Genomic DNA, 24,054 nt, shown 5'->3' on the forward strand with positions numbered 1-24,054 from the left:
AAATTAAGAAATTATATATCTTATAACTCTATAAGACAACTTGTTATATACGAGTTGTCTATTGAGTCATCTTAAGATTACGTGTCAATATATGAGACTGGCTATTAGATGATACTAATGTACTTGTCCTACTAATACAGAGTGATACAAACTTGAAATGAGAATTTAGTATACTACAATTATACCATGTACAAGATGCCATACATGTCGGATGGGAACATTCATTCAGCTGATTATCCAGATATAGTAGTAGCACTCCGTATCATTCAGCGTGGAGGACATTCCGTCCCAATGATGATCATTGCCACGAGCCCACGACACTCCAATCCAAGAACCACCTGATGGAAAGACAGGTGCGGAGTTTTTCTTCGTGACAACAGCTAATAAGGACACCCAACATACGACTTCCCGTGTACTCCGCTTCACGTACGTGTCGTGTCAGGTTGTTTTTGTTTTGCCCGCCGGTGACCGCTCGAAGTCATGCCCCTGCTCCCAAAAATGAAGAGAACGGACGACCAAAATTGAAGAGAACGGACGAAATTGCGCATGGCCTTGTAGTTCTTCCGACTGAATTCGTCATGATGTCTGACTCCATGTTGCTCTGAACTTTGCTTTCTTTCTTTTTTATTTTGAAGGGAACCTTGCCTTCTTTCTTGCTTCAGGCCTTGTTTAGTTGGGGAATTTGGGAGGTGCCAAATTACTGTTACAGCACTGTAGCACACTGTAGCGTTTCGTTTGTATTTGTGAATTATTGTCCAAATATTGACTAATTAGGCTCAAAAGATTCGTCTCGCAAAGTACAACAAAACTGTGCAATTAGTTTTTAATTTCATCTACATTTAGTACTCCATGCATGTACCGCAAGTTTGATGTGATGGGGAATCTTCTTTTTGCATAGTGTCAAAGTTGGGAGTTGGGAGTAAGGCCTCAATTTTGCCGCTGTTGCTGCGGCTGCAGTGTGCTAATCATGCTGATGTTCTGGCTTAGGATTAAAACAAAAGCATGGTCTGTCTAGAAACTGGTGATAAAGCTATCAGACCGTCTTTTGCCGTCGTTGTCGTGTTTGTAACATGGCTGTCATCAATCCGCAGCAGTGCCAACGAGCAGTTGCCAGTAGCTAGCTTCGCGGTGGAGCGACGTGACATCGTGACAATTAATCTGACACGGATCTCCAGAGAGGCCAGAGCTGCGCTACTTCCGGCAGGCTGCAGCTGCTGCTGCGGCGGCTAGCGTTTAGGCTACTGTAGCAGCTGCTGTATATCGGTACTATTTCATTATCCTGCTTGTGCTGCAACCCACCACAGCCGAGCAGCTTGCTTACTGCAGGCAGCCGAAAGTAAGCGCTTGTTCACCCCACTTCTAACTTTGTCATTATGAAAAAGAAGATTTCTCATCACATCAAACTTGCGGTACATGCATGAAGTACTAAACGTAGATGAAATTAAAAACTAATTGTACAATTTTGTTGTACTTTGCGAGATGAATCTTTTGAGCCTAATTAGTCAATGTTTGGACAATAATTCACAACTACAAACGAAATGCTACAGTAATTTTGACACTCCAAATTTTAGGCATAACACAGTTGAGCAAGCCCTTTGTCTCTCCTTGGATTCCCGACAGAAATGGACACCGACTTTCCTCCCCTCAGGATCGGGGAAACAGGCGATCCGTTGGATTGCACGCGTAGTGTATACGTTCACGATGAATTGTACCCACATGAAGGTACGCGCAACTCTTTTTTTCTTTTCCTCTTGGACGAGCCGGCTGAACTTCCCCGTACATTCAGTTGCAGGCGAAATCAATTTGGGGACATCTCTATGGGCACGTACATCAGCGCCTACTAGATCTGTGCCTGTACGAGTACGACACCGAGTATCATATGCATGTGCTGATGTGCCAGTGCCATGGTATGGCAGCGATACAGACACTGCTGGTCCATCCAATCCATGCATCCGCCTACTTGTGCGCGTTGTGGCACGAACGAAAGAGGCCAACCATGACGGATCTTGCGTTCGGGTACCTTTACCCCACACGGCGAAACATAACTTGCTGTCTCCACTGATGCAATTACTGGTACGGAGGAGCCGTCTTTTTTGTTTTTACCCTTTTTTAAATATTATCGCAAATATGCCCTAGTGGAATCATTTCAAAATTTGGACCCTTAGCTTGGCGCCATCCACGCTGGTGCCAATCTTACACGTCTCGGCACCAGCTATTCTGGCGCCAAGATCTATGCCCACCTGCTGATGCGGATGCTGACGTGGCGGGAGCTTGGCGCCATCCATCATGGCGCCAAGCCTTGACGCTGTGGATCTTGGCGCCAAGCTTGGCGCCGTAGACCTTGGCGCCGAGCAATTTACCCCATTCTTCGTGTTCCGAACGAAACAAGTATAATTATTCCGAGGAGTGTGCAACAAACTACATTGTGGTTCAACTGGTTAGGATGTGGGCTTCTTATCCCAGAGACTTGAGTTCAAACCCACGTCCTAACCAGTTGAACCGCAGCATAGTTTGTTGCACACTTCTCGGAATAATTATACTTGTTTCGTTCGAAACGCGAAGAGGTAGGGGATAAATTGCTCGGCGCCAAGATCTACGGCACCAAGCTTGGCGCCAAGATCCACGGCCCCAAGGCTTGGCGCCAAGCCCCCGCCACGTCGGCATCCGCGTCAGCAGCTGCGCATGGACCTTGGCGCTAGCGTGGATGACGCCAAGTTAAGGGTCTAGATTTTGAAATGGTTTCGCCAGGAGTGTATTTGTGAGAATCTTTCAAAAAAGGACTAAAAAATAAAAAAGACGGTACGCACGAGCGAATAGAAAAAAAGAAACTTTTTATGGTCACACCACCAATTAGATCATAGAAGTTTCATGAAAAAATTCATTAGCATTAATTTTCTATGTATTTATGAGGAAAGAGGATGGAAAATTTCATCATATGTGAAAGGAGTTTCATCCCATGAAACTTAATTGGCATAGTTACCTAGTTCGTAATCTTGGTAACTGTGCGATGAAACTATGCACTGAGACTGTCCTCGTAGACTACTAAACTTTAAGAACATGAGGTACCATTTTTTGATATTTATTTATATACGAAGATCCAAGATACAATTAATTTGTATTCAAAAGGCTTTCCGAAGGGAAAAAAAAATACTCCATCCCATAATATTATATAGCCCATTACGAGATATTAAGAGGCACCACCAATAATAATACAAAAGGTAGTGCTAAAGGTTAGTTGTACCGTTTTTTCGTTATTTAGATACGAAGATCGTTGTATTTTGTTTGATAAAGCCATTCCATTTATATGTTTTTCGTGTTCCCGAATTCTTCTTCCTCTCTAATTAAAAGGCACTTCTATTCGCAGAAAAAAAAAGTTAAAAGGCACTTCAATTTGACATTTTACGCATTTAACCGTGGAGAGTTTCAACTTTCATTCAAACAACAAAAAGGCAGAAATAGAAAAAAAAACTCGACAGGGGGTATTCTGAAGCAATATGGAAAAGGCAAGGACTAAATCCCCAAATCAGCCACCGCAGAACACGGTTCTTTTCTCTCGGAGCCTGTCGTTTGAACTCACAACTCAGCGCTGCTCTGCTGCTCAAATAGACACGCACACACCTGTCTCCGGGCAGGCACGCGGCGGCACCGGCAATCGTCCCATCCGCTCCATTAACGCACACTCCACTCCTCCACGCCGGGGTTCAGGCGCGCGGCCAGGCCATCAACGCTGCCGCGAGCGCACATAGGGGATGGGCGGCGCCGGCGGAGGAGCCGCCACCGGCACGAGGTCGCTGGACCAGACGCCGACGTGGGCCGTGGCCGCCGTCTGCGCCGTCATCGTCGCCGCATCCATCCTGCTCGAGGGCCTCCTCCACCACCTCGGCCAGGTACGCTGGGGCTTCCATTCCCCATCAATCCCCTCTCTTGCCAGATTTTCGTCCGTCTCCGCTCCGCTTGTTGCCGTTCTTGGATATAATTTGATTTGTTCTTGAGCTTTTTAATCCGCTCCTCCTCTGCTTCGTGTTGGATGGAACCGCTGATTTGTTTCCTTGCGTGCTGTTGCTCTGTCACCAGTTGCTCAGCAAGAAGCGGAAGAAGGCGCTGTTCGACGCTCTGGAGAAGGTTAAATCCGGTAAGCGGTTGCATTCCTTTCTTTCTAGTTCGAACCATCAGCCGCACTCTATCGTCCATAGGCGAAGACGAATCTGACGCGTTTTCGAGTTCGGTATGCGCAGAGCTGATGACTCTGGGGTTCATATCGCTGCTGCTGACGGTGACGGGGAGGTACGTATCGCGCATCTGCATCCCGGAGGGAGCCGCCAACACCATGCTGCCCTGCGTTCGATCCGGCCACTCGGAGGCGAAAGAGCCCAGTGGTCATGGCCGACGGCACCTATCTGAAGATTCGACCGATCTCTTTTCCTGCCCCAAAGTGAGTGAAAGAGTCCACGGTGCAGTAGTAGTTTACTTTGTGCAATGGCAGGATTTGTCCTCATTAATATTGAGTGCCCGGATGTCAGGGTAAAGAAATAGTTCTTGTCCTTATGTTTGGATTTATCTGTTGAAAGGATCCAGGCCATTTCGAATTGTCTGCTCGCCTGTGCTAATCCAAATGACATGGCAGGGCATGGTGTCGCTTGTTTCAGCCGACGGGATGCATCAGCTGCATATTTTCGTGTTCTTCTTGGCCGTCTTCCATGTCACGTTTAGTTTCTTTACAATGTCCCTGGGTAGAGCAAAGGTATGTTGGGTTCTTATGCCGTACTGGTTTTCTTTTCTGAAAGCAATCATGGACAAAAGTTGCAAGCTTGCAATCACTCTGAATTTTTTGTTTCTACTCAGACGCGTATATGGAAGGTGTGGGAAAAGGAATTACCAACCTACGAATTCCAATACGGTACTGTACTATCTATTTTTTGATTGGATGTTGTTTCATATGGTCTACATGCAATTTATAACATATACGGTTGTGCATAGTTGGTTAAATTCTTTTTTATTTTACTGTCATGCTGATTCGGTTCATCCATTTGTTTGAAAATTTGTTGTCATATGAAACTTTTGCAGATCCCTCAAAGTTCAGGCTTACTCATCAAACATCTTTTGTGAGGCAACATGCAAGCAGTTGGAGCAAAAGCGCAGTCATGCTCTATGTTGTAAGTTGTTTCATGTCTCGTTTGTATGGCTAGTTGGCTACAATCGTTCAGTTAACTTCATATTTAATCTCTTCTCTGGTTAATATACTCAAATTGTTTCTTATGATATTACTGAATATTGACCATCAATAGTTTAAAACTTTTAGTTCTACAGGTGAGTTATTTCCAATTGAACCACAAGATTTCATAATAAAATCATAATGTGCATGCAACACTGCAATAAAATGATCTAACTAAAGTTAAAGTGCTTATGTTATACGTGTATTCCGTATCCAGAGATGAACTTAGTTCCTTTGAAACTCATTGCTTTATATGCTTCTACTTGTTGTATTGTAGGTGAGCTTCTTTAGACAGTTTTTTAGATCTGTTCGGAGGACAGACTACTTTACTTTACGGCATGGATTCATTGCAGTAAGTAGTCTCTGATTTTGAGTTATTTCCTGCTTTCAGTTCTGGTTGCTAATAAATGTTTGCGTAGGCTCATTTATCTCCAGGGACCAGGTTCAATTTTCGAAAGTATATCAAGAGGTCATTGGAGGATGATTTCAAGACAGTTGTTGGCATTAGGTACAGAAGCCTGATAATCTTGCTTGTGTAATGTTATACATTCATAATTCACACACTACTCTAACTCTCTAAGTATATCACCTGAATTAGAAAATATAATTCTGGCATTTCTAAGTGTCTCTTTCACCTGCTTGATAGATTAGTGTATTAGTGACAAAATGCGTTAATGGTAGGTAATTTTTCTTTATTCATGTTTTTTAATCAAAGAATATTTAGACATTCGTAGTTATAAAGCTTTGTACGAATAACATCCAAATTTATTGTGCTTGTTTGTTTTATTATAGCTTCTTTCATCTGCCTTGTAACATTTTGTTTAGAAAATGAGGCAACTCTTTTTTTACAAAGTTCTCAGCTATCCATCTGACTAAAGGGAAAATACATTATAAAACAATGTCTAAATTAAGGAAAGAAAAGTCTATTGTTAATCTTCCATCCATTCTTGTTGAATAACATGATGACTCATTTGTAACATCAATTATTTATTCAGTCCACCTTTATGGGCCTCTGCTCTCGCTGTCATGCTCTTCAATGTTCATGGTACGTCATTATTTTATTTCCCAACCCCCTGAATTCCCAGAAAACTATATGCTGCCGAATAATCTATAGTAATTCTCATAGCATGCCTCTAGTGGTAGAACATTCTCTGCTTTGAATATATTTTTTTAAACACTGCTTCGAATGTAACTTGGGTTACACCTAAACAAGTTCCAGCACACCAACAGACTAGCTCCTTGGTTGTGCTTCATGTTCAATTTGGCAGGATAGTTTCTAGGACACCATGAAGTCCTATAGAGCTGCTATTAATTTCTTTTGTTTTGATTATTCTTTTACCAGGATGGCATAACTTGTTCTGGTTCTCAACGATTCCCCTTGTAGTAAGTGCGTAGAGTGTTTGTGTTATGTCTTTGTTTGTGGTGGTAAAAGATTTTGTATGGCTGGTGCTAACTACACTTTCCTATATGTAGGTGATTCTAGCAGTTGGAACAAAGCTGCAGGCTATAATTGCTATGATGGCTGTTGAAATTACAGAGAGGCATACAGTTATTCAAGGCATGCCAGTGGTAAAACTGAGTGATGATCATTTTTGGTTCGGGAAGCCTCGTCTGGTTCTCCATCTCATCCATTTCGCATCATTTCAGGTCAGTAAAGGCCAGAAAGGTACCTTAGCAGCAAGCATGCTAACTTGAACTTAAAGCATCTGGACAACATATGCATGGCATTCTCAAACCTTTAGTTGAGTGCATTGATCAAGTGGAAAAAGAATTGTTATGATGAAAAGCAGAGAACATTTGATTTCCCCCATATTGACTTTTATCTCTAGTCTTATGCACTTTAAAGAATTAAATTCAAGTCAATGATGCTGGTATTTTTTTAAAATAAGAAATCTTGAAAATAGTTCTTATGCCTATATCTGACAGCTGTTCTTTCTTTTTGCAGAATGCATTTGAGATTACATATTTCTTTTGGATTTGGGTAAGGCTTTCGAGATTGGAATCATTTTCAGTGGCGCAAGTGTAGTCTGCGTGAAACTTTACTGATGACAAACTTCTATGCAGTACGAATTTGGGCTGAGATCCTGCTTCCATGACAGCTTTGAGCTTATCATCGCAAGAGTCTGCCTTGGGTAAGTTTCAGATGCTTCTGCCGTTTTATTGTTTACTTTTCTGCTTACTATTAACCATCCAATTCATTTGCATTCCATCTTTTTACAGGGCTGTCGTCCAATTTATGTGCAGCTATATCACCCTTCCACTCTATGCCCTTGTATCTCAGGTGAACACACATTCACATTGCATACTTACATTCAATCACCAGCCAACATTTTTGTCAGAGAGATAACTGAATTATTCACTCCGGAGTTGCCAAACTCTATGAGTTAGTGTTATCTTTGTATGTCAGATGCATTTACCCCTTGGAAGACTAACTTGGGAGAGGTTTGTTTTCCAGATGGGGTCACAAATGAAGAGAACAATTTTCGACGAGCAGACGGCGAAGGCCCTGAAGAAGTGGCACAAGGCAGTGGTGAAGAAGAAGCACAACAAGGAGTCGTCAGATGACCCTTCCCAGACCCCAAGCACGGACACAACAACAGGAGGAACGGAGGCGAGCGAGTGGCGTCGGCCGCACGAGGTGCCGGTCCGCCACCTCCACCGTTACAAGACCATCGCTCACGTCGGCGGCACGAGAAGCCCGCTGTCGGACTCGGACTACAGCGACACGGAGGACGCCGAGCCGCTGTCGTCATCGCAGACCAGGCACCTGATACCGCCGGCGAAGCAGCGGAGCCTGGACACCGGGGGGGGCGGAGGTGCGCGTGGATGTTGCGGCGGCGGCGCCGGCGCGCGCCGTCCTGCAGGACAGCTTCTCGTTCCCGAGGCCGCCTCCTCACCATGTGCCGGACAAGCGTGCTAGTGTTTAGCAGCAGCAGCAGGTGATGCTAACCTATATGAGAGATCGAACGCTTTAGATGATGGTACTCCATTCATTCTAAATTATAGATATTTTGATTTTCCTAAGTTCATAGTTTTGCTATACATCTAGAATGTACCCTATGTCTAGGTGTATATCAAAATATATGAACTTAGGATACCAAAACGACCTATAATTTGGGACGAAACGGAGGAAGTATTAGATTAGTAGTATTTCAGCTTTGTAGTATAGTTGCCTGCTGTAAGTCATGTCTGGATTGATGACTGCGGATGTTTGTCTTTTGGGGCTAATTCAGGTGTTAGTGGTGTGGTTAGCTAGAGCCTAGAGCCTAGTATAGTCGTTGATTTACTTGTAAGCAAAGTGATTTCATGGAACAGTAAAGCTAAAGCAGAGTGAAATCCATGGAGCCTTCACTTAGAGGGGTCGTTTAGCTGCACGCCTGCACATTCAAACTGTGCAATGGTGATATGCAAACAGAGGAGCTGAAGAAATTTAAGGTGATACTGCTATTATATCTTACAGTTAATAAGGCCCACTGTTCACTGATGCCAGAAACTTTGAGCTGATTCTCTTTTTCTGAAGGAAAAACTACAAAATATTGGGCTGTCATTCTGCCTGCACCATCTGGCCTTTGGCATTTTGGGCCAAATTGTTTTCTCCACTTGGCCTAACTCCAGCCCAATTTGGGTCGCACACTCTTCAGCGTCTTCTATTCTATGGCCGCCTGGCCGGAGATCCCTTTCCTCCGCCGCTCCAAATGCTATGCGCCTTCCCGCCTTCCTCGCCGACCAGCGCCGCCTCCGCTGCGTCCTCTCCTCCTCCAGCGCCACGCTCGCGACGCTCACCCGCCTCCACGCCCTCCTCATCGTCTCCTCCTCCCACCATCTCCTCGCATCCCTCGCGGCCTCCTACGCCCGCGCCGGCGCGCTCGACGCCGCGGAGTTCACCCTCGCGAACTCCCCCGCCTCCCTTTCCTCAATAGCCGCCTGGAACGCGCTCCTCGCCGCGCACTCCCGGGGCGGCTCCCCTGGCACCGCGCTCCGCGTCTTCCGCGCCCTCCCGCCCGCCGCGCGCCCCGACAGCACCACCTTCACGCTCGCGCTCTCCGCGTGCGCGCGCCTCGGGGACCTCGCCGCCGCGGAAAACATCAAGGACCGCGCGTTCGAGGCCGGTTACAGAAAGGACGTATTTGTTTGCTCGGCGCTGCTCCATCTCTATTCAAGATGCGGCTCCATGGGGGGCGCCGTCAAGGTTTTCGATGGAATGCCGAGGAGGGACCGTGTAGCGTGGAGCACGATGGTTGCTGGGTTCTTGAGCGCTGGGAGGCCTCTGGAGGCGCTTGATATGTACATGAGGATGAGGGAGGATGGCGTGGAGGAGGACGAGGTGGTCATGGTTGGGGTTATACAAGCCTGCGCGGCAGTGGGGAATGCCCAAATGGGGGCCTCAGTTCATGGGTATCTACTGCGTCATGGTATGAGGATGGATGTTGTTACATCAACTAGCCTTGTGGACATGTACGCCAAGAACAGGCAGTTTGATGTGGCACACCGAGTGTTTAGAATGATGCCTTACAGGAATGCTGTCTCATGGAGCGCGCTGATTTCTGGGCTTGCACAGAACGGGCATGCAGATGAGGCACTTGACTTGTTCAGAGAGATGCAGGTTTCTGGGCTTCAGCCTGATTCAGGAGCACTTGTTAGTGTGCTGCTAGCTTGTGCTGATATGGGACTCCTGAAGCTAGGGAAGTCAATACATGCTTTCATCCTAAGGAGGCTTGAGTTTGACTGTATTTTGGGCACAGCAGTCATTAACATGTACTCAAAATGTGGCTCCCTAGCAAGTGCTCAAATGCTTTTCAGTAGGGTTGGTTCGGGAGACTTGGTTTTCTGGAATGCGATGATTGCGTGTTATGGTGCTCATGGACGAGGTCGTGATGCTCTGGCTCTGTTCCAAGAATTGGATGATACAGGAATAAGGCCTGACCATGCCACATTTGCTTCTCTTCTGTCTGCTCTAAGCCACTCTGGTCTTGTGGAGGAAGGCAAATTCTGGTTTGATCGCATGATTGAGGAGTTTGGCATTGAACCTGCAGAGAAGCACTATGTATGTATAGTTGATCTTTTAGCACGTTCCGGTCTTGTGGAAGAAGCCAACGACCTTCTAGCATCAATGCAAACTGAACCGACCATTGCAATTTGGGTCGCTCTGCTTTCAGGTTGCTTGAATAACAAGAAGGTAGAGATTGGAGAAACTATAGCAGAAAAGATCCTTGAGTTGCAACCTGAAGACATAGGTGTCCTTGCACTGGTCTCAAATCTCTATGCTGCTGCAAAGAAGTGGGACAAGGTCAGGGAGGTTAGGAAGCTAATGAAGAATAGCGGCAGCAGGAAAATACCTGGCTATAGCTTGGTCGAGGTGCGTGGAACACGTCACTCGTTTGTGATGGAAGACCAGAGCCACCCTCAGCACCAGGAGATCCTGAAAATGGTCGCAAAGCTTGATTCCGAGATGAAGAAGATGGGCTATGTTCCAAGAACAGAGTTCGTGTACCATGACCTGGATGAAGATGTGAAGGAGCAGCTCCTCAGCTACCACAGCGAGAGGCTGGCCATCGCCTTCGGTCTGCTGAACACCAGTCCAGGAACGAGGCTTGTGATCATCAAGAACCTCAGGGTCTGCGGCAACTGCCATGATGCCATTAAGTATATCTCAAAGATCACAGACCGGGAGATCGTTGTTCGAGATGCAAAGCGGTTCCACCATTTCAAAGATGGAGCCTGTTCTTGTGCAGATTACTGGTGATTGTGTCTTACTGACAGGGCCACCTGTCTGCTTTGTAGCAGAGAAAGTTCACTGCACCTAGTCCTGATTTTGGTTTACTTGACTGCTGGGAACCAGCATAGCTAATATTCCCAGTTATGTACAAGTAAATCTGACCTCAAGCAATCTTTTGATTCATTAAGACAAATTGGATAAACAGGCAAATTGAGGAAACCTCGGAAGAAGATTCTCCTCAGTAATGCCAGTGCGTATTTGGTCGTGTCTGCCTCACTCTCTTTTTCAGATTTCGCTTTCCTAACCCATGGAATAGGGTGAGTTGCTACGTGTGGTTGTGGCAGCGGGAATCACCACAAGCATGAACTTCTTCTGGAGTGTGAATGGAAGATCCACATTTGAACAGGCGACAGCTGACTGTTGAGATGCACATAGTTCTACTTCTCATCCATTCAGCTTCTGTCCAAAACTGAAAGCGTGCAGGAACCTGCAAGACATAACACAACACTTCGCCCTTCCCCGTAGTTTTACTATCCACTCTGCAGCAGCGTGTTATCTGAAGTATCTTGGAACATTCAGCAAAACATTCTGATTTGTGAAAGGAAAAGGAAGTATGTTAAGTCTCAAAGTTTGTGAGTCAAAGGAAGATTTCATGAGCATTCTTGTCCTAGCTCCATCTTATAGGCTATCATCGCCACAAGGAGAAAACACAGCTCCGTCATTCCGTAATCCATCACTATCCTCTCATCACAGCGTCTGCTGTTCTGTCCTGGCACTGTCCCTGCCGTGGCCACAGGATGGGAGGAGAACGACCATGCTGGTGAAGGATTGTGCCGGTCCCTACAGGCGAAGCTGACTCCGGTGCTCCTGCAGCTTCGAGTGAGCTACTTTCTACACCCTTGCCCCCCATATCTTTAGGCTTTGCAATATTTGTTGATCTGCACTGGCAGGATTTGGTTTATCATCCTAGTCCAAATACATTTACTAGTTCTTGGCTTCTCACCTTCTATGCACAATAGTTCTTCATGCTGCCATTGCAAAATAACCTGACAATTTTTATTTTCTTTATCCTTCTTTGTTGCGTCATTGCGTGTTGGGGCAGTGCCAGGCACATGGAGCTGCTCGAGGAGATGCGAAGAATGCCTGGGACAAAACGGGAAGATTGAATCCATGTATAGGGAGAATCAAGATCTCCACGAAAAAGCCTCCTAAATGCTTATGTATGCCTAGGATGTCATGGTTGGGACATATTTCAATCAGTCATCTATACATGTTTGGAGGGTTTGATTTCAAATGTTTGACGTTCGTCGGGAATACCTGACAATAACTAATACTATAGTATCACGTGAATGTTCAGTGCTTAAGTAGCATAATGCACACACGTGTAACTGTGCAAGTTAATCATATGGTAGAATTTCGCCTGGCAGAGAAGCGGGAACAACATTTCCTGAAAGAAGTCCCCTTTGGTTGGGATTTTTGGGAACAAACGATAATTGGCAATACAAAATTACAAACTGAGTTCTAGCATAGGCGACCATAACCGCACGGACACAAATGAAGGTGATCCTCTGAAGCAATCAATTGTTCCATCAAGAAAAAAAAAGCAGGAACAGAAAGCTAGCAGGCGTGCGGTGGTGAACCGAGAGTTCCGTAACTGATCCCGCTGTGCCCTTTCAGTGTTCAGAGAGGTCTCTTGTTTTTGCTATGTAATCACAACCATGTAAAACTTTCTCCATGTCTATCACTATCAGCGGAACTGTCATGGAGCTGTAGCATAGCATGTGTAGGCAGCCATTCCTCCACGCACGCGCGAGTAGCCGTGTCACGGTCGTTGAGAGCCGCCCCACCCGCCATTTCCGGCGCCAACTCCACCACAAACCCTACCTGTCCGGTATTCACCGGTGCCCGCCACCACCGATCGCGACACCGGTCACCTGCAGTGCCCGCACGGGCATTCGGTGCACCGGCACCACCACCCCCATCGTCACCCGCCGCCCCGTCCCGTCCTCCACGAATCACAGCCCGCGCGCACGGGCGCTGCCGAGCCGGGCGCGCACGTCTCCCCCCTCCGAGCCCTCTCCACGCGTCCCCCGGTTCTCGCGCCGCGCCGGCCGCGCTGCCGCGGCGCGCGCGCGCGAGCCCGTGCCATCCCCGGGGCTGCGGCTTGGCCTTCGTGGGCGCGACGCTGGCCGTGTGTGGACGGGGCCGGTGGAGACAGCGACGGCGGCCGGGAAAGGCGCGCGTCTCGGCGGTGGAGCTTTCGCGGCCGTGGGCGCGTTCTGTCGCGGGGAAAACGACCCGGTGGAAAAGGTGGCAGGCGAGCAAAGGAAGGGTCGGCGAATTTCGCGGACGGATGGGGAGTGCGAAAATCAGCTCCGGAGGATCTGTACCGGGGTCCCGGGGAGTGGTGGTCCTAGATAACGGTCCTTGGACTTTTGCGAGCACCATCGTCGCTCACCGGGTCGGGTGGGGTGGCTGCTCGAGTCGTGTGTGGTTGCGAGACGCTTGTTGCCACGTCCGGATCGAGACCGACCCATCCGTGGAACCCGACCTGCACCTGCCACGCCCCCATGTGGGATCGTGTGCCGATGCCGCGCCGGCTGGCGTCTGAACTGGGGTACTGAACTGAACATCCTGGCAAGTTTGGCCTCCGCCACCGCCGATGATTGGGGGCACGGCATCTTTTTTTTAAAAAAAATATCTGCAAGTTCGTTCGTTGACGCATTGACCTGGAAGGGAAAAGGAGCTGTTTGCTTGGCATCATGACATGGAGTATCATATGGGGCATCGGAAATTCGAGTGGTAGTTGCTGCAGATGGATATGGCCCATGTTAGCTGATGACTAAAGTCTTGCTCTTTTGTGTGTGCTGATCTCCTACCTCTATGTAATAATGTTAGGAAGAAACTGGCTGTGTTTTTTTTTATTGAGAAGGAAAATGGCTGGTAACAAGTTTATTTCTGAGGATTCTGGATCTTTACTTGAAAAAAGGATTCTAGATCATCCCTGCTCTCTCCACTTCAATCAGTCTTAAGTGGCTATTAACACGTTTAAATGGCCAATTAGCATTGGATCACTATGAGGTTATTTGGCAGTTCCTACTACTAATACTAGTGGTTGATTATCGTGGTAATCGCAGCAAACAGCTGGTGGATGATTGGTGGGCTGATGGCTACACAAAGCCCTCGAGATATCGGAAAGTTTGGAGGTGAACTATATATCTATTTCCATTTATTTTCTCTACAAATTCACTTTAATTTGCTGGGATATTTGAGCCAATGCACCATGTTGGTCCTTCTTCTTGATAGCGAGCACTGTATTCCAGCCGTTGTCGTGCAGAGGATTCTTGGTGGTATAATTGTACAACTGCTCTACTACAAAAAGTCTTCATCTCCAACCCCCATCAAGTATTCAAGTCTACCTGTTTTTTTCTGCTTTTCACCTAACCCAGCTTAGAGTTATGCTATCAAAATACAACATCTTGGAAGTCTTCACCATTCCCGAATTGAGGTACATTCTCAAAATCTAACATATTTCCCTCACACCACATTTAAATTGCTAATTCGATAAATGTACTATGCTAAATGCTACTCCCTCCGTTCCAAATATAAGTTATTCCAACTTTTTTGGAAAGTCAAAGCATCTCAAATTTAATCAAATTTATACAATAAAGTACTAATATTTATGATAAATAAGTACCATTAGTTTGTTTATCAAATATATTTTCATAATATATCTATTCGGTGCTATAAATCTTATAATTTTGATTAAATATAAAATAGTTTGATTTAAAAAAAGTTGGAATGACTAATTTGGAACGGAACGAGCACCAGTATGGAAGGGCAGATAGGAAGTGTTAGTTAGTGGCACCAATACATTTTCTCATTTTCCTCCGAGAGTTAAAATAATAAGACCTCGGAAAAAAAACAGAGAGAAATACAAAGGGTATAATGGTCAAGTGTGCCCCTCCGCCCACAGCTCAGGCTGTCCGTCGTCCTCCCACTCCCCCACCCGAAAGCTTCACCCGGACGCTTGCCCCTCCGTCATTAACCATCCCAACCTTCAAGACCGGGACCTCCCTTTCCGTCCTCTCGCCGCTCCATTCTTTTACGAAAACGCCCCTCACCCACCGGCGCCGGCGATGCCCCGGCCGTCGCCGCCGTCGTATTCACGGCGCCTCCTCCAGGGCAGCAGCGACAGCAGCGGCCCCGCCAACCCCAACCGTATCCCGGGCATCCCGCCGGCCGACCCGCCCTCGGGCGTCAACTCCGATGTCGTGGTCATCCTCGCCGCCCTGCTCTGCGCGCTCATATGCGTCGTGGGCCTCGCCGCCGTCGCCCGCTGCGCCCGCTCCCGGCGCAACAGGGGCGCCGGGGCCGACGGGGGCGGCCCCTCGTCCCCCTCGAGCATCCCGGGCGACGCCTCGGGGAACTTCGGCGGCGGCGGCGGGCACCACGGCACCGGCGGGAGCGCGACCACGACGACGACCACCACCAAGGGGCTGAAGAAGAAGGCGCTCAAGGCGCTGCCGAAGCTGGCGTACGCGGACGCGGTGGCGGCGGCCGCGGCGGCTCGGGGCGCGGCGCCGGCCGCGGAGGGGGAGGAGGAGGCGAAGGCGGAGGAGCTGCTGGCGGAGTGCGCCATCTGCCTGGCGGAGTTCGGCGAGCGGGAGGAGGTGCGCGTGATGCCGCAGTGCGGGCACGGGTTCCACGTCGCGTGCGTCGACACCTGGCTGCGCTCCAACTCCTCCTGCCCCTCCTGCCGCCGCCCCATCGTGCTCGACGACCCGGCCCCACCGCCCAAGCGCTGCCGCAAGTGCGAGGCCGTCGTCCTGGAGGCCGTCCTCGCCTCCTCGTCGTCCTCCGCCGCCGCCGCCGGCGGCAGCGGCAGCGGCAGCGCCGGCCGGGGGCGCGGCGGCGGTGGGGGTGGGGGATTCTTGCCATAGCATCAGCATTCAGCAGTAGTTGGCCGGTTGATTGCCTGACGGGCGGGCCCATACTCGGTCCCGGTAGTTGAGCTGCCCCCATCTCCCCGTGGCCCACATGTCAGTAGCGGAGCGAAGATCCCCTCTAAAAGCAATGGAAAAAGAAAGGGAGAAGAATAACTAGAAATGTGATTCTTTTTGTGCAACCTTTTGGAGTTCTCCAACTTGAGCATTGCTTTGTGGGGGGCCTGGCATCTGTTGGAAGCTTGCAATCGCTGTAAACTGTAAAAACATGTGAATTGGGGGTAAAAAATATGGAGTGTATTTGTACTGTATAGAGCTTGTAGAACACTACTAGATAGGATTAGAAGCAAGGGTAATTTATTTTCACAAGATTAGCCGGTTGCCATTGCTGTGTTCTTAAGAAGTTGACAGGCCATTGGATCATTGCCTAGCTGGACGCCTGGACGCGTGATGGGACACGGGGATGGGCTGGGGAGCTGTTGGTCTGTTCGCTTCAGCTTATTCAGCCGGCTTATCAGCCACCAAACAGTGTTTTCCTCTCACAACAAATCAGCCGTTTCGGCTTTTCAGCCGGCTTATAAGCTGAAGCGAACAGGCCCTGTGTGTGTGAAGTGGAGTGGATGAGCAGTCTGCTTCGGCGTTAGGTCGCTGCCTCTGAATGTTTCGAAAAAAAAGGTCGCTGCCTCTGCCTCGCCGGGACTGGACGGCCATCAAAGGCATGTGACTCAGCGCGAGGTTTGTCTTCCATCACCATCAGATAATTTGGAAGCATCATCGGTTACTGCGCTAAAAAGAAACCGTAGATCCTAAACCTACTCCGGATTCTTTATTCCTGCCATCGAACAAACCTGGTGGCTTCAACAGCTCAAATTGGATTAGCAAATCCTGAAGAAACTTGTGCTAACTGAACCAGAAACATTGTGAGCCGATCTGGTGAAAAGGGCACGCCATTTCCCACACGAAATACAGCGAGGCCGAGGTGGCAGCGGCACCAACTCAACTCTGGCGAATCGCGGATCCCCAGCTCGGGACCTTCGGGTTGGCTCGCCGCGAGACACCCCGCGGTTTCCTCGGCGGCCGCGTCGTGATCGCGTGCGCGCTTGATCGCGCCCCCGCCGTCCCGGGCACGACACGAGGGCGCGCGGGTGAGCTGGCGCTCGCGGGATCATGCCATGTGTGGTTGGTGCCGACGTGACGAGAGCAGGGACGCTGCCGTTCTGCTCCAGCGCTTCAGCGGTGGAGTCGTCGTAGCAGGAGACAGTTGCAGTATACAAATAGCTTCAGCTCCCAACTGCCACGGCGCGGAAACTCTTTTTTTTTTCTCGCTTTTTGTTTGTGTATCTAATTTTGTTACGAGGGCAAAAGAGCCTTTTTTTCCCGTTTTCAGAAACTAGTGTGCTCGCTCCGGTCAGCAGGTGTTAGTGACGGGTAGTGGCGTCATGGCTTTTCTGGAAGCACGCACTGTTCTTTGTTTCTTGGGTTTATGTTGGTACGATGCCTTGCAGAGAGTGCCAAAGGGTTTATCTCAGGTTTCCCAAATTTACCTGAGAACAAGAAGAAGAAATGGTCTTCAAAATTGACCAGAGAACGAGAAGACATATTCTAAATGTGACGTTCTTTGTGCACCAAAGTATGCAAAAATTCTAAATGTGACGTTCTTTGTGCACCAAAGTATGCAAAAATGCTCCGAGATTTGAACCTGAACGGAAGGACCGGCATGACACGTTCTCGAGTTCGGCACTAGTTGCTACCAAAGTACCAATACTAAACGGTGTCTACATCTGATTTTTCAGCAGCATAGCCTCCACTGTTCTTGCCACTACCCAACGACCAACAGTAGTGGAATTGTGGAAAGACAATCTGAACAAGGCAAATCGCCGCGCCGTGTCACCAAGATCCAACACCATTCCAGTGCCGTGCACTCTGATGTGCCTCGTGTATCTTAAAAGGCCAAACAGAACCATGGCTCCTCCGGGATCTCCCCCAAGATATTCCTCAACCCAAAAAGCTTGCCAGCAACTTGGGACCTCGCTTTGCCGCTCTGATCTCCAGAGGTACCACTACAACTAGAGCTGAACACATCACCTTTTCCGCGTTTTATTATGGGTTGAGCAACCATGAAAAGGCCCACGAGCTCCAGAGCAACATGACCATTGGCTCTACCCTGACGGCAAGTCGCAATTGTACTTACCAGCAGTCTCCATTGGAGTCTTGGAGATAATCAGCTGGCTGGAATTCTTCTTACCGTCTCTGTTGGAGATGCTCTCAGGTCTCAGCAGTTCAGCTAGCAGTTCTACTTTTTCTGCCACCATTGGAGACCACCAGAGGATACAACAACTTTAAATTATGATATGAAGTATCTTTCTGGCTTAACAGATGGTGACCACTGAACATCCACTAATCTTTTCCTGAACAACCGGAACACAAAGGCCATTTCGCTTTACCAGCAGCCAATAAACTGAAAAAACAACTGCACTGACGATAAACATGATTGCCGGGTATTCAAGACTCGAGATGGAGAGGAGATGACAAGACAAAGAAACCAATAACATAACCGTTGTACACCACTAGTTACATAGGGCAAAAAGAAATTACAACGAACACAAACACACAGTCCCCCAAGCAAAAGAAGAAATAACAGATGATGATCTACACACCCTAGTTCCAAAAGCCGGCCTATGACAGTATCAAGCCTCTTGATGTACAGCCAAACCATCTCTTTAGGAACACTGTCCCCCAATCCCCTTCTTTGTCGGTCAAAGTATCTTTCACACAGCATCAGAGGATTAACTAACCACGGTGAGGTTTGGAAACCACAAAATTACAGCCAGCGTTGCTGATCGCCGGTCTGGGCGATTAATCCTCCTTGGCTTGCTTTGCTCCAACAGAGAAGAACTCGGTGATAACCTCGAGAGGCATGCCTTTTGTCTCCGGAACCTTCATGTATACAAATACAAGAGCCAGGATGCAAACGACGGCATATATCCCGAAGACACCGGCAAGCCCAATGGCGTTCAGCATCACTGGGAGTGTGTATGTCACGATGATGTCACCGATCCAGAAGGTTAAGGCGCAGATGGCTATGCAGAGGCCGCGAACAGTGGTGGGGAAGATCTCTGCACAAAGAATGTTGGGAACAGGCCCAAACCCCATGACGAAGAAGCAGAAATAGACTATGACACTGATCGTGGAGAGTGCAGCATGCACCATGGTTCCCACATCCACAATGTTGACCACGACCAAGACAAGCAGTGCAACTATCAGGATAGGGATCGTCGCAAGGAGAAGAAACCTGAATGAGAAACAAGATAAGAATTATTTAGCAAGAATGTATTTATGCATAATAAGCAATATCATATCAAACACAAAGTCTAACCTCCTTCCAGACATATCCATGAGCCTCATTGCAATACCAATGCTCGGAAGCATCAGTAACGTTGTCAAGGCACTGATAAGAATAGAGGCTGAAGATGAACTAAGGCCAATGTTGGAAAGAAGAACACTAACACCTGCTTGCTCAAGAATTTGAGGAGTGTAGTAGAGAACACCATTGATGCCAGCAAACTGCATAAAAAAGATAAAGTTAATGATCAACATAATAACACATTGTATACCAAATTGACAGGTGGAAAAGTTGAATGAAAAAAAAATGTCACAAACATGAAACACCATGCTTAGACTTTAACCTACAACCATGTGGCAAATGTATTCATGAATGTCCTTACAAGTGAATGGGGAGATGAGATCAACATGCTATTTCCAAGCTTCTATTAAATACCTGTTAATCAAGTTGTGACCTAAACAACATTAAGCAGTCCCACAGCCTACTTACAACAGTTCTCCAGTATCTTATTTAACAGAATTGGGACCACCCACTTACAAAAGTTCTCCAGTATCTTATTTAATAGATTAGTGCCTTCTTTTTATGTGTATCTTATACAGAATACCACAGCGTGTTTCTTTTCAGATTGACTACTGCAAGATATCAAAGCTGATTTCACTCGTGTTAGGACCTAAAGATTTATAGGTAGCACCTGAAGTGATCAGGAAAACTATGCTACCCAGATTAGCATCCATCGTATCAGCAGGTTTGTTTCCTTCTTCAGAAACAGCAAGAAAATACCACTGAGATCACCATAATTGCTACGCTCCTAACATTTGCTGGTATGAACAAAGTAGGAATTATAACAAGTTATTAGCAGAAGTGCAGCATGTAGCAGCAGGATGCTTTAATTTAACTGTTTAGTGTTAACTGTTTAGTTTTAAGAGAAAGAGCTTCAGTTCATTAAAGCATTAGAAGAAGTGCTAAACTAGGTACCAAGTATATTTAGGGGCATACCATATATATACTGGATAGAGGAAAAATCTTCATACCTGTTGCAGGATCTGTATTCCTATGCCAACAAACAGTGCATGCTTCACTCCAGGTTCAAACAGGTCGGCCCATTTTGGACCTTTAGAAACTGCCTCAGATGGATGCACCATCGCAGGACCAGCAGCACGCTGCTCCAGAAGTTCCTTGGAGTAAAGAGCTGGTTGACTCACAAGAGCTGCAGCCTGGACGAACTCACCACCAGGTGGGACATCCCCCCCTGGCAATGACAATATAGAACCCCTGTTGCCTTGTACGCCCTCCTCATGCAAGTAAATACGTTGGAAGCCACCTTCCATTTGCCCATCTGCACCTTCTCTCTCAGTCCATTTCCATGCCAATTGCCATCCTCCACCAATGCCCATGCTGCTTACTGCCTCCCCTCCCTGCATAAGGCCGCTACTTCTTCCCACAGCACCCATTATGCTACCATGAGGTGCAGCAATCTCCTTTCCTTCCACGCTTGTTGCTTGACGAGAAATAAGTGGGCTTTGGAGGTTATCCTCAATGTCATCTCCACCATGATCTGAAGCATACTCATCGCCTTCCCTTTGACTCTCGGCATCCCAGTCAGCTTTAGCCTGCTGCTGCTCCGCAACGCTAAACATGCTGCCAAAGTTGGGAAACAATGTGCTCCGCATGCTCCCCATTATCTCAGGCATCTTCTCGTGGACGCTACCGAAAAGAGTGACAACAGGATCCACAAGGGGCTTGCCTTGACTAACCATACTCCCATGCTGAGAGATGAGACCATACGCACTTCCAAGGGCACTTTGACCCCGAACAGGTCTGGCAACCCAAGATAGGCCTTCTTCAGGTCCATATAATTTAATCTTCTCTGGATCTGGAGCCAGCCCTTCATCAGCAAGTTCATCATCAGGGCCAATTATGTATTCTTCAATACGTGTATCTTTCCCAACACCCAAGCCTTCGACTAGAAGAGCCATTTCTCCTGTATAGTTGATCCAAAATGAGTAATCATGCCACAAATTGTATAGCTACTACAATCACAGTGTACATATATCTTGCAAATTCATACAAACCTGAGACATCTTCCCTTCCCCGCAGCCTTTGCAAGACTCTCTTAGCCTCGGCCATCCTTCCTTTGCTCACAAGCCACCTCGGTGATTCAGGCAAGTAGAAGACAGTCAATGCAAAGTATATAAGCGAGGGGATCGACAGAACCCCAAGCATGATCCTCCAATCAGGTTTTGGTAAGAGAGACATCCCAAACACCATGCAATAAGAAAGGAACATCCCTCCTGACCCACTGAACTGCGGCAGCGTGTTCAACAACCCTCGAATATCCGTTGGCGCAGTCTCGGAGATGTACAAAGGAACCAATGTGACAGCCAAACCAATACCGAGTCCATCAATGAGCCTTGCTAGGAGCAGAACATACACGCTTGGTGCCCAGAGCATAAACAACCCACTGACAAAGTAGAGGACAGCCGAGGCAATCAGCATGGGCCGCCTACCAATGGAGTCAGCCAATGCCCCGGAGAATGTCGTGACGACTGTTGCCCCAAAGAGGGACATGGCCACGATAAGACCCTCAATTAGGGGCTCGCTCTGCAAATTGAATTCCTTCTTGATGTACAAGACAGCCCCTGCAGAGATCAGACATCAGGTCAACCAGAGTCAGAACAAAGTCAAGCTATCAGTATCAGGCTATCAGATGAAATTTTCGGAACATCTTGACTTGGATGGCAGCAAGTTCCAGATAGAGAGATCATGCGTAGTGGATCCATACAATTATTTAATCATGTTAGGAATAATAATAGATTCGAAATTCTTCGAGAAAATCACTGCTTGGTAAACTTGCAATCGAACAGAAGTAACAAGGAAAATGATTCTACTATAAGGCGATTCCACCAAACACATCATGATCTCGACAGGAATCCCAATAATTGCTACCTAACATGGACCCTAGCGCAGCATAAAAAGACATCTAGGCGCAACAGTATAATAAGATCAAATAAACTTTATCTACCGTGGTTTACCTGCAATGGTCGCATTATCCCAGCCCTGCAGCAAGTTGCCGATGGAGGCCGCGATGGCCACCAGCACGGCGCCCCCCATGGCCGCCAAAATCTACGCCTGCACAAGCACAACCACACGCAGCAAGCTTATACCAGTCATCAGAAAGCGAAATCTTGCAAGAGCGAAACAAAAGGCGGAACGGAGCCCAAATCAAGCAGCCTACGCAAATAAATCCAAGCAGGAGAGGGCTCCTTCGCTTACCCCCGCTCCGGCGGCCGAGATTTGGGATCCCCGATCGGGCACGGGGCCTCCTCCTTAAGAGGCGGCGGAGGGCGATGGCGTGGAGTCTGGAGAGGCGGTGAGGTGGCCGATGGGGGAGTACGGTGGTGTGTTTTGCCACGCTGTGCCTTGGGATTGGAGAGCGAGAGGGGGCAGAGCAGAGCTGCCGCCAGCAGAGGCAGGCAGAGGGGGGCGGAGGGGGTGAGATGAGAGTGGGGAGTGTGGGGGTGGGGGTCCTGGTCACCCAGCTTGTGTGCGTGTAGACACGAGAGAGACGCAGTGCTTGGTTTATTCCTCTCTGCAGCGCACCCAGGCAGCGACCATTTATGGACACTGAGTGGTGGGACCCGGAGCACGTGGGGACAGAGATCGTGTGGTTTTTGAGCTGCGATTTGGTGCGTAGAATGTTTATTGACAGGTGGGCAGACGCAGGGGAGAATTATTGTGTGGGGGCAGAGTAGGGACAACTTGGCACTATGTACTTGCTATTCATAAAAAAACGTTTTTTAGGTATGTGTTAAACCAGCTAAACCAAGGAACTCAGATTATACTAAAAATAAAATTTTCCAGCCAAATTCAAACTTTCGTTTGAAAAGAGAAAATGATAAATGCCATCTTGCAATTGAATACGCACCAAATTTGGTGAGGATCCGATCTTAAACTTAAGGTTCAACTGGTCTGGATTTGTTTAAATTCTTTTCTTTATCAAATTTGGGGAGCTTCAACCTTTTGATCTCATGTCCTAAGATGTTTCCAAAAAAATGCTTTTAGCCAACATGTCAAAAAAAAAAAGATAATGTAGCGGCTTCGGTATGACAGATTGGACAACATCAACAAAAACATACAGGATTGGCCGACTTTTTTTTTTAGAATTTTAGCTTATTTAGAAAGTTCATAACTTTTTACATGGATTCAAATGGAGGCAATCTTTATATGAAAAATTGTAGGGTTTGATAAGTGAAATTTTGTAGTTAAAAAGGATTAATTTGAGGTCATCTAGAAGTCCAAATAGTTTACCAAAATTTTAGATAAAAGGGACTAAAAAGAACAAAACTCACTATTGAATCACCAACGAATGGAACTCACTATCCCTCCATTCAAAAAAAAAGTCATTCTAATTTTTTTTCTAAATCAAACCATCTCAAGTTAAATCAAGTTTAAATTAAAAAAGTATAAATATTTCTGATAAAAAACAAGAATAACTAGATTCACCATGAAATATATTTTTTAATCATATTTGATGTCATAAATGTTTCTATGCTTCCCTATAAACTTAGTCACATTTAAGATAGTTTGCCTTAGAGCAAAATTAAAATGAATTTCTTTTAGAAACCGGGGATAATAAAGAAAGCATCTCACGAGTGTGGAGGTCGTATGTTCGACAAATGGGAATCACATTTCATGTGAACAATAAATAACTTATGACTCGTAGTATGAGCCGTACGGATACTTGCATTGTGCAAAATAACATGGATAGCATATTGTCGGTTGAATATGTAACCCAACTCCAGTAGCATATGTATATTTGGATATCTAAAACAGGAGA

At 47.2% G+C, this 24,054-nt stretch overlaps 4 protein-coding genes across 4 annotated transcripts; 3 read left to right on the forward strand and 1 right to left on the reverse strand.

Annotated features, from left to right (window-relative positions):
- The first annotated feature begins 3,565 nt into the window (after window positions 1–3,565).
- LOC117838794 (MLO-like protein 9) lies at window positions 3,566–8,567 on the forward strand. The gene is given in 16 exon segments (XM_034718962.2): window positions 3,566–3,887; window positions 4,075–4,132; window positions 4,236–4,432; window positions 4,625–4,741; window positions 4,843–4,897; window positions 5,065–5,153; window positions 5,490–5,564; window positions 5,632–5,720; window positions 6,208–6,257; window positions 6,555–6,595; window positions 6,686–6,859; window positions 7,158–7,193; window positions 7,277–7,344; window positions 7,433–7,493; window positions 7,668–8,015; window positions 8,017–8,567. Coding segments are annotated over 16 exon segments (1,719 nt in total). The 5' UTR covers window positions 3,566–3,749; the 3' UTR covers window positions 8,140–8,567.
- LOC117838793 (putative pentatricopeptide repeat-containing protein At3g25060, mitochondrial) lies at window positions 8,511–12,292 on the forward strand. Its single transcript, XM_034718961.2, has 3 exons — window positions 8,511–8,647; window positions 8,733–11,807; window positions 12,031–12,292. Exons 1-2 carry the CDS (start codon window positions 8,618–8,620, stop codon window positions 10,953–10,955), a joined length of 2,253 nt encoding a protein of 750 aa, XP_034574852.1. The 5' UTR covers window positions 8,511–8,617; the 3' UTR covers window positions 10,956–11,807; window positions 12,031–12,292.
- Window positions 12,293–14,905: 2,613 nt separating this feature from the next.
- On the forward strand, window positions 14,906–16,297 carry LOC117837611 (RING-H2 finger protein ATL80). The gene has a single exon (XM_034717331.2). The coding sequence runs from the start codon at window positions 15,068–15,070 to the stop codon at window positions 15,869–15,871; it is 804 nt and encodes a 267-aa protein (XP_034573222.1). The 5' UTR covers window positions 14,906–15,067; the 3' UTR covers window positions 15,872–16,297.
- A 2,103-nt stretch (window positions 16,298–18,400) lies between these two features.
- Window positions 18,401–22,742, reverse strand: LOC117837610 (monosaccharide-sensing protein 2). Its single transcript, XM_034717330.2, has 6 exons — window positions 22,491–22,742; window positions 22,250–22,346; window positions 21,290–21,856; window positions 20,249–21,198; window positions 19,251–19,438; window positions 18,401–19,166 (listed from the first exon to the last, which is right to left on the reverse strand). The coding sequence occupies exons 2-6, from the start codon at window positions 22,326–22,328 to the stop codon at window positions 18,731–18,733; spliced, it is 2,220 nt and encodes a 739-aa protein (XP_034573221.1). The 5' UTR covers window positions 22,329–22,346; window positions 22,491–22,742; the 3' UTR covers window positions 18,401–18,730.
- Window positions 22,743–24,054: the final 1,312 nt, after the last annotated feature.

Source organism: Setaria viridis, chromosome 9, assembly GCF_005286985.2.
Source record: "Setaria viridis chromosome 9, Setaria_viridis_v4.0, whole genome shotgun sequence".
Taxonomy (NCBI): domain Eukaryota; kingdom Viridiplantae; phylum Streptophyta; class Magnoliopsida; order Poales; family Poaceae; genus Setaria; species Setaria viridis.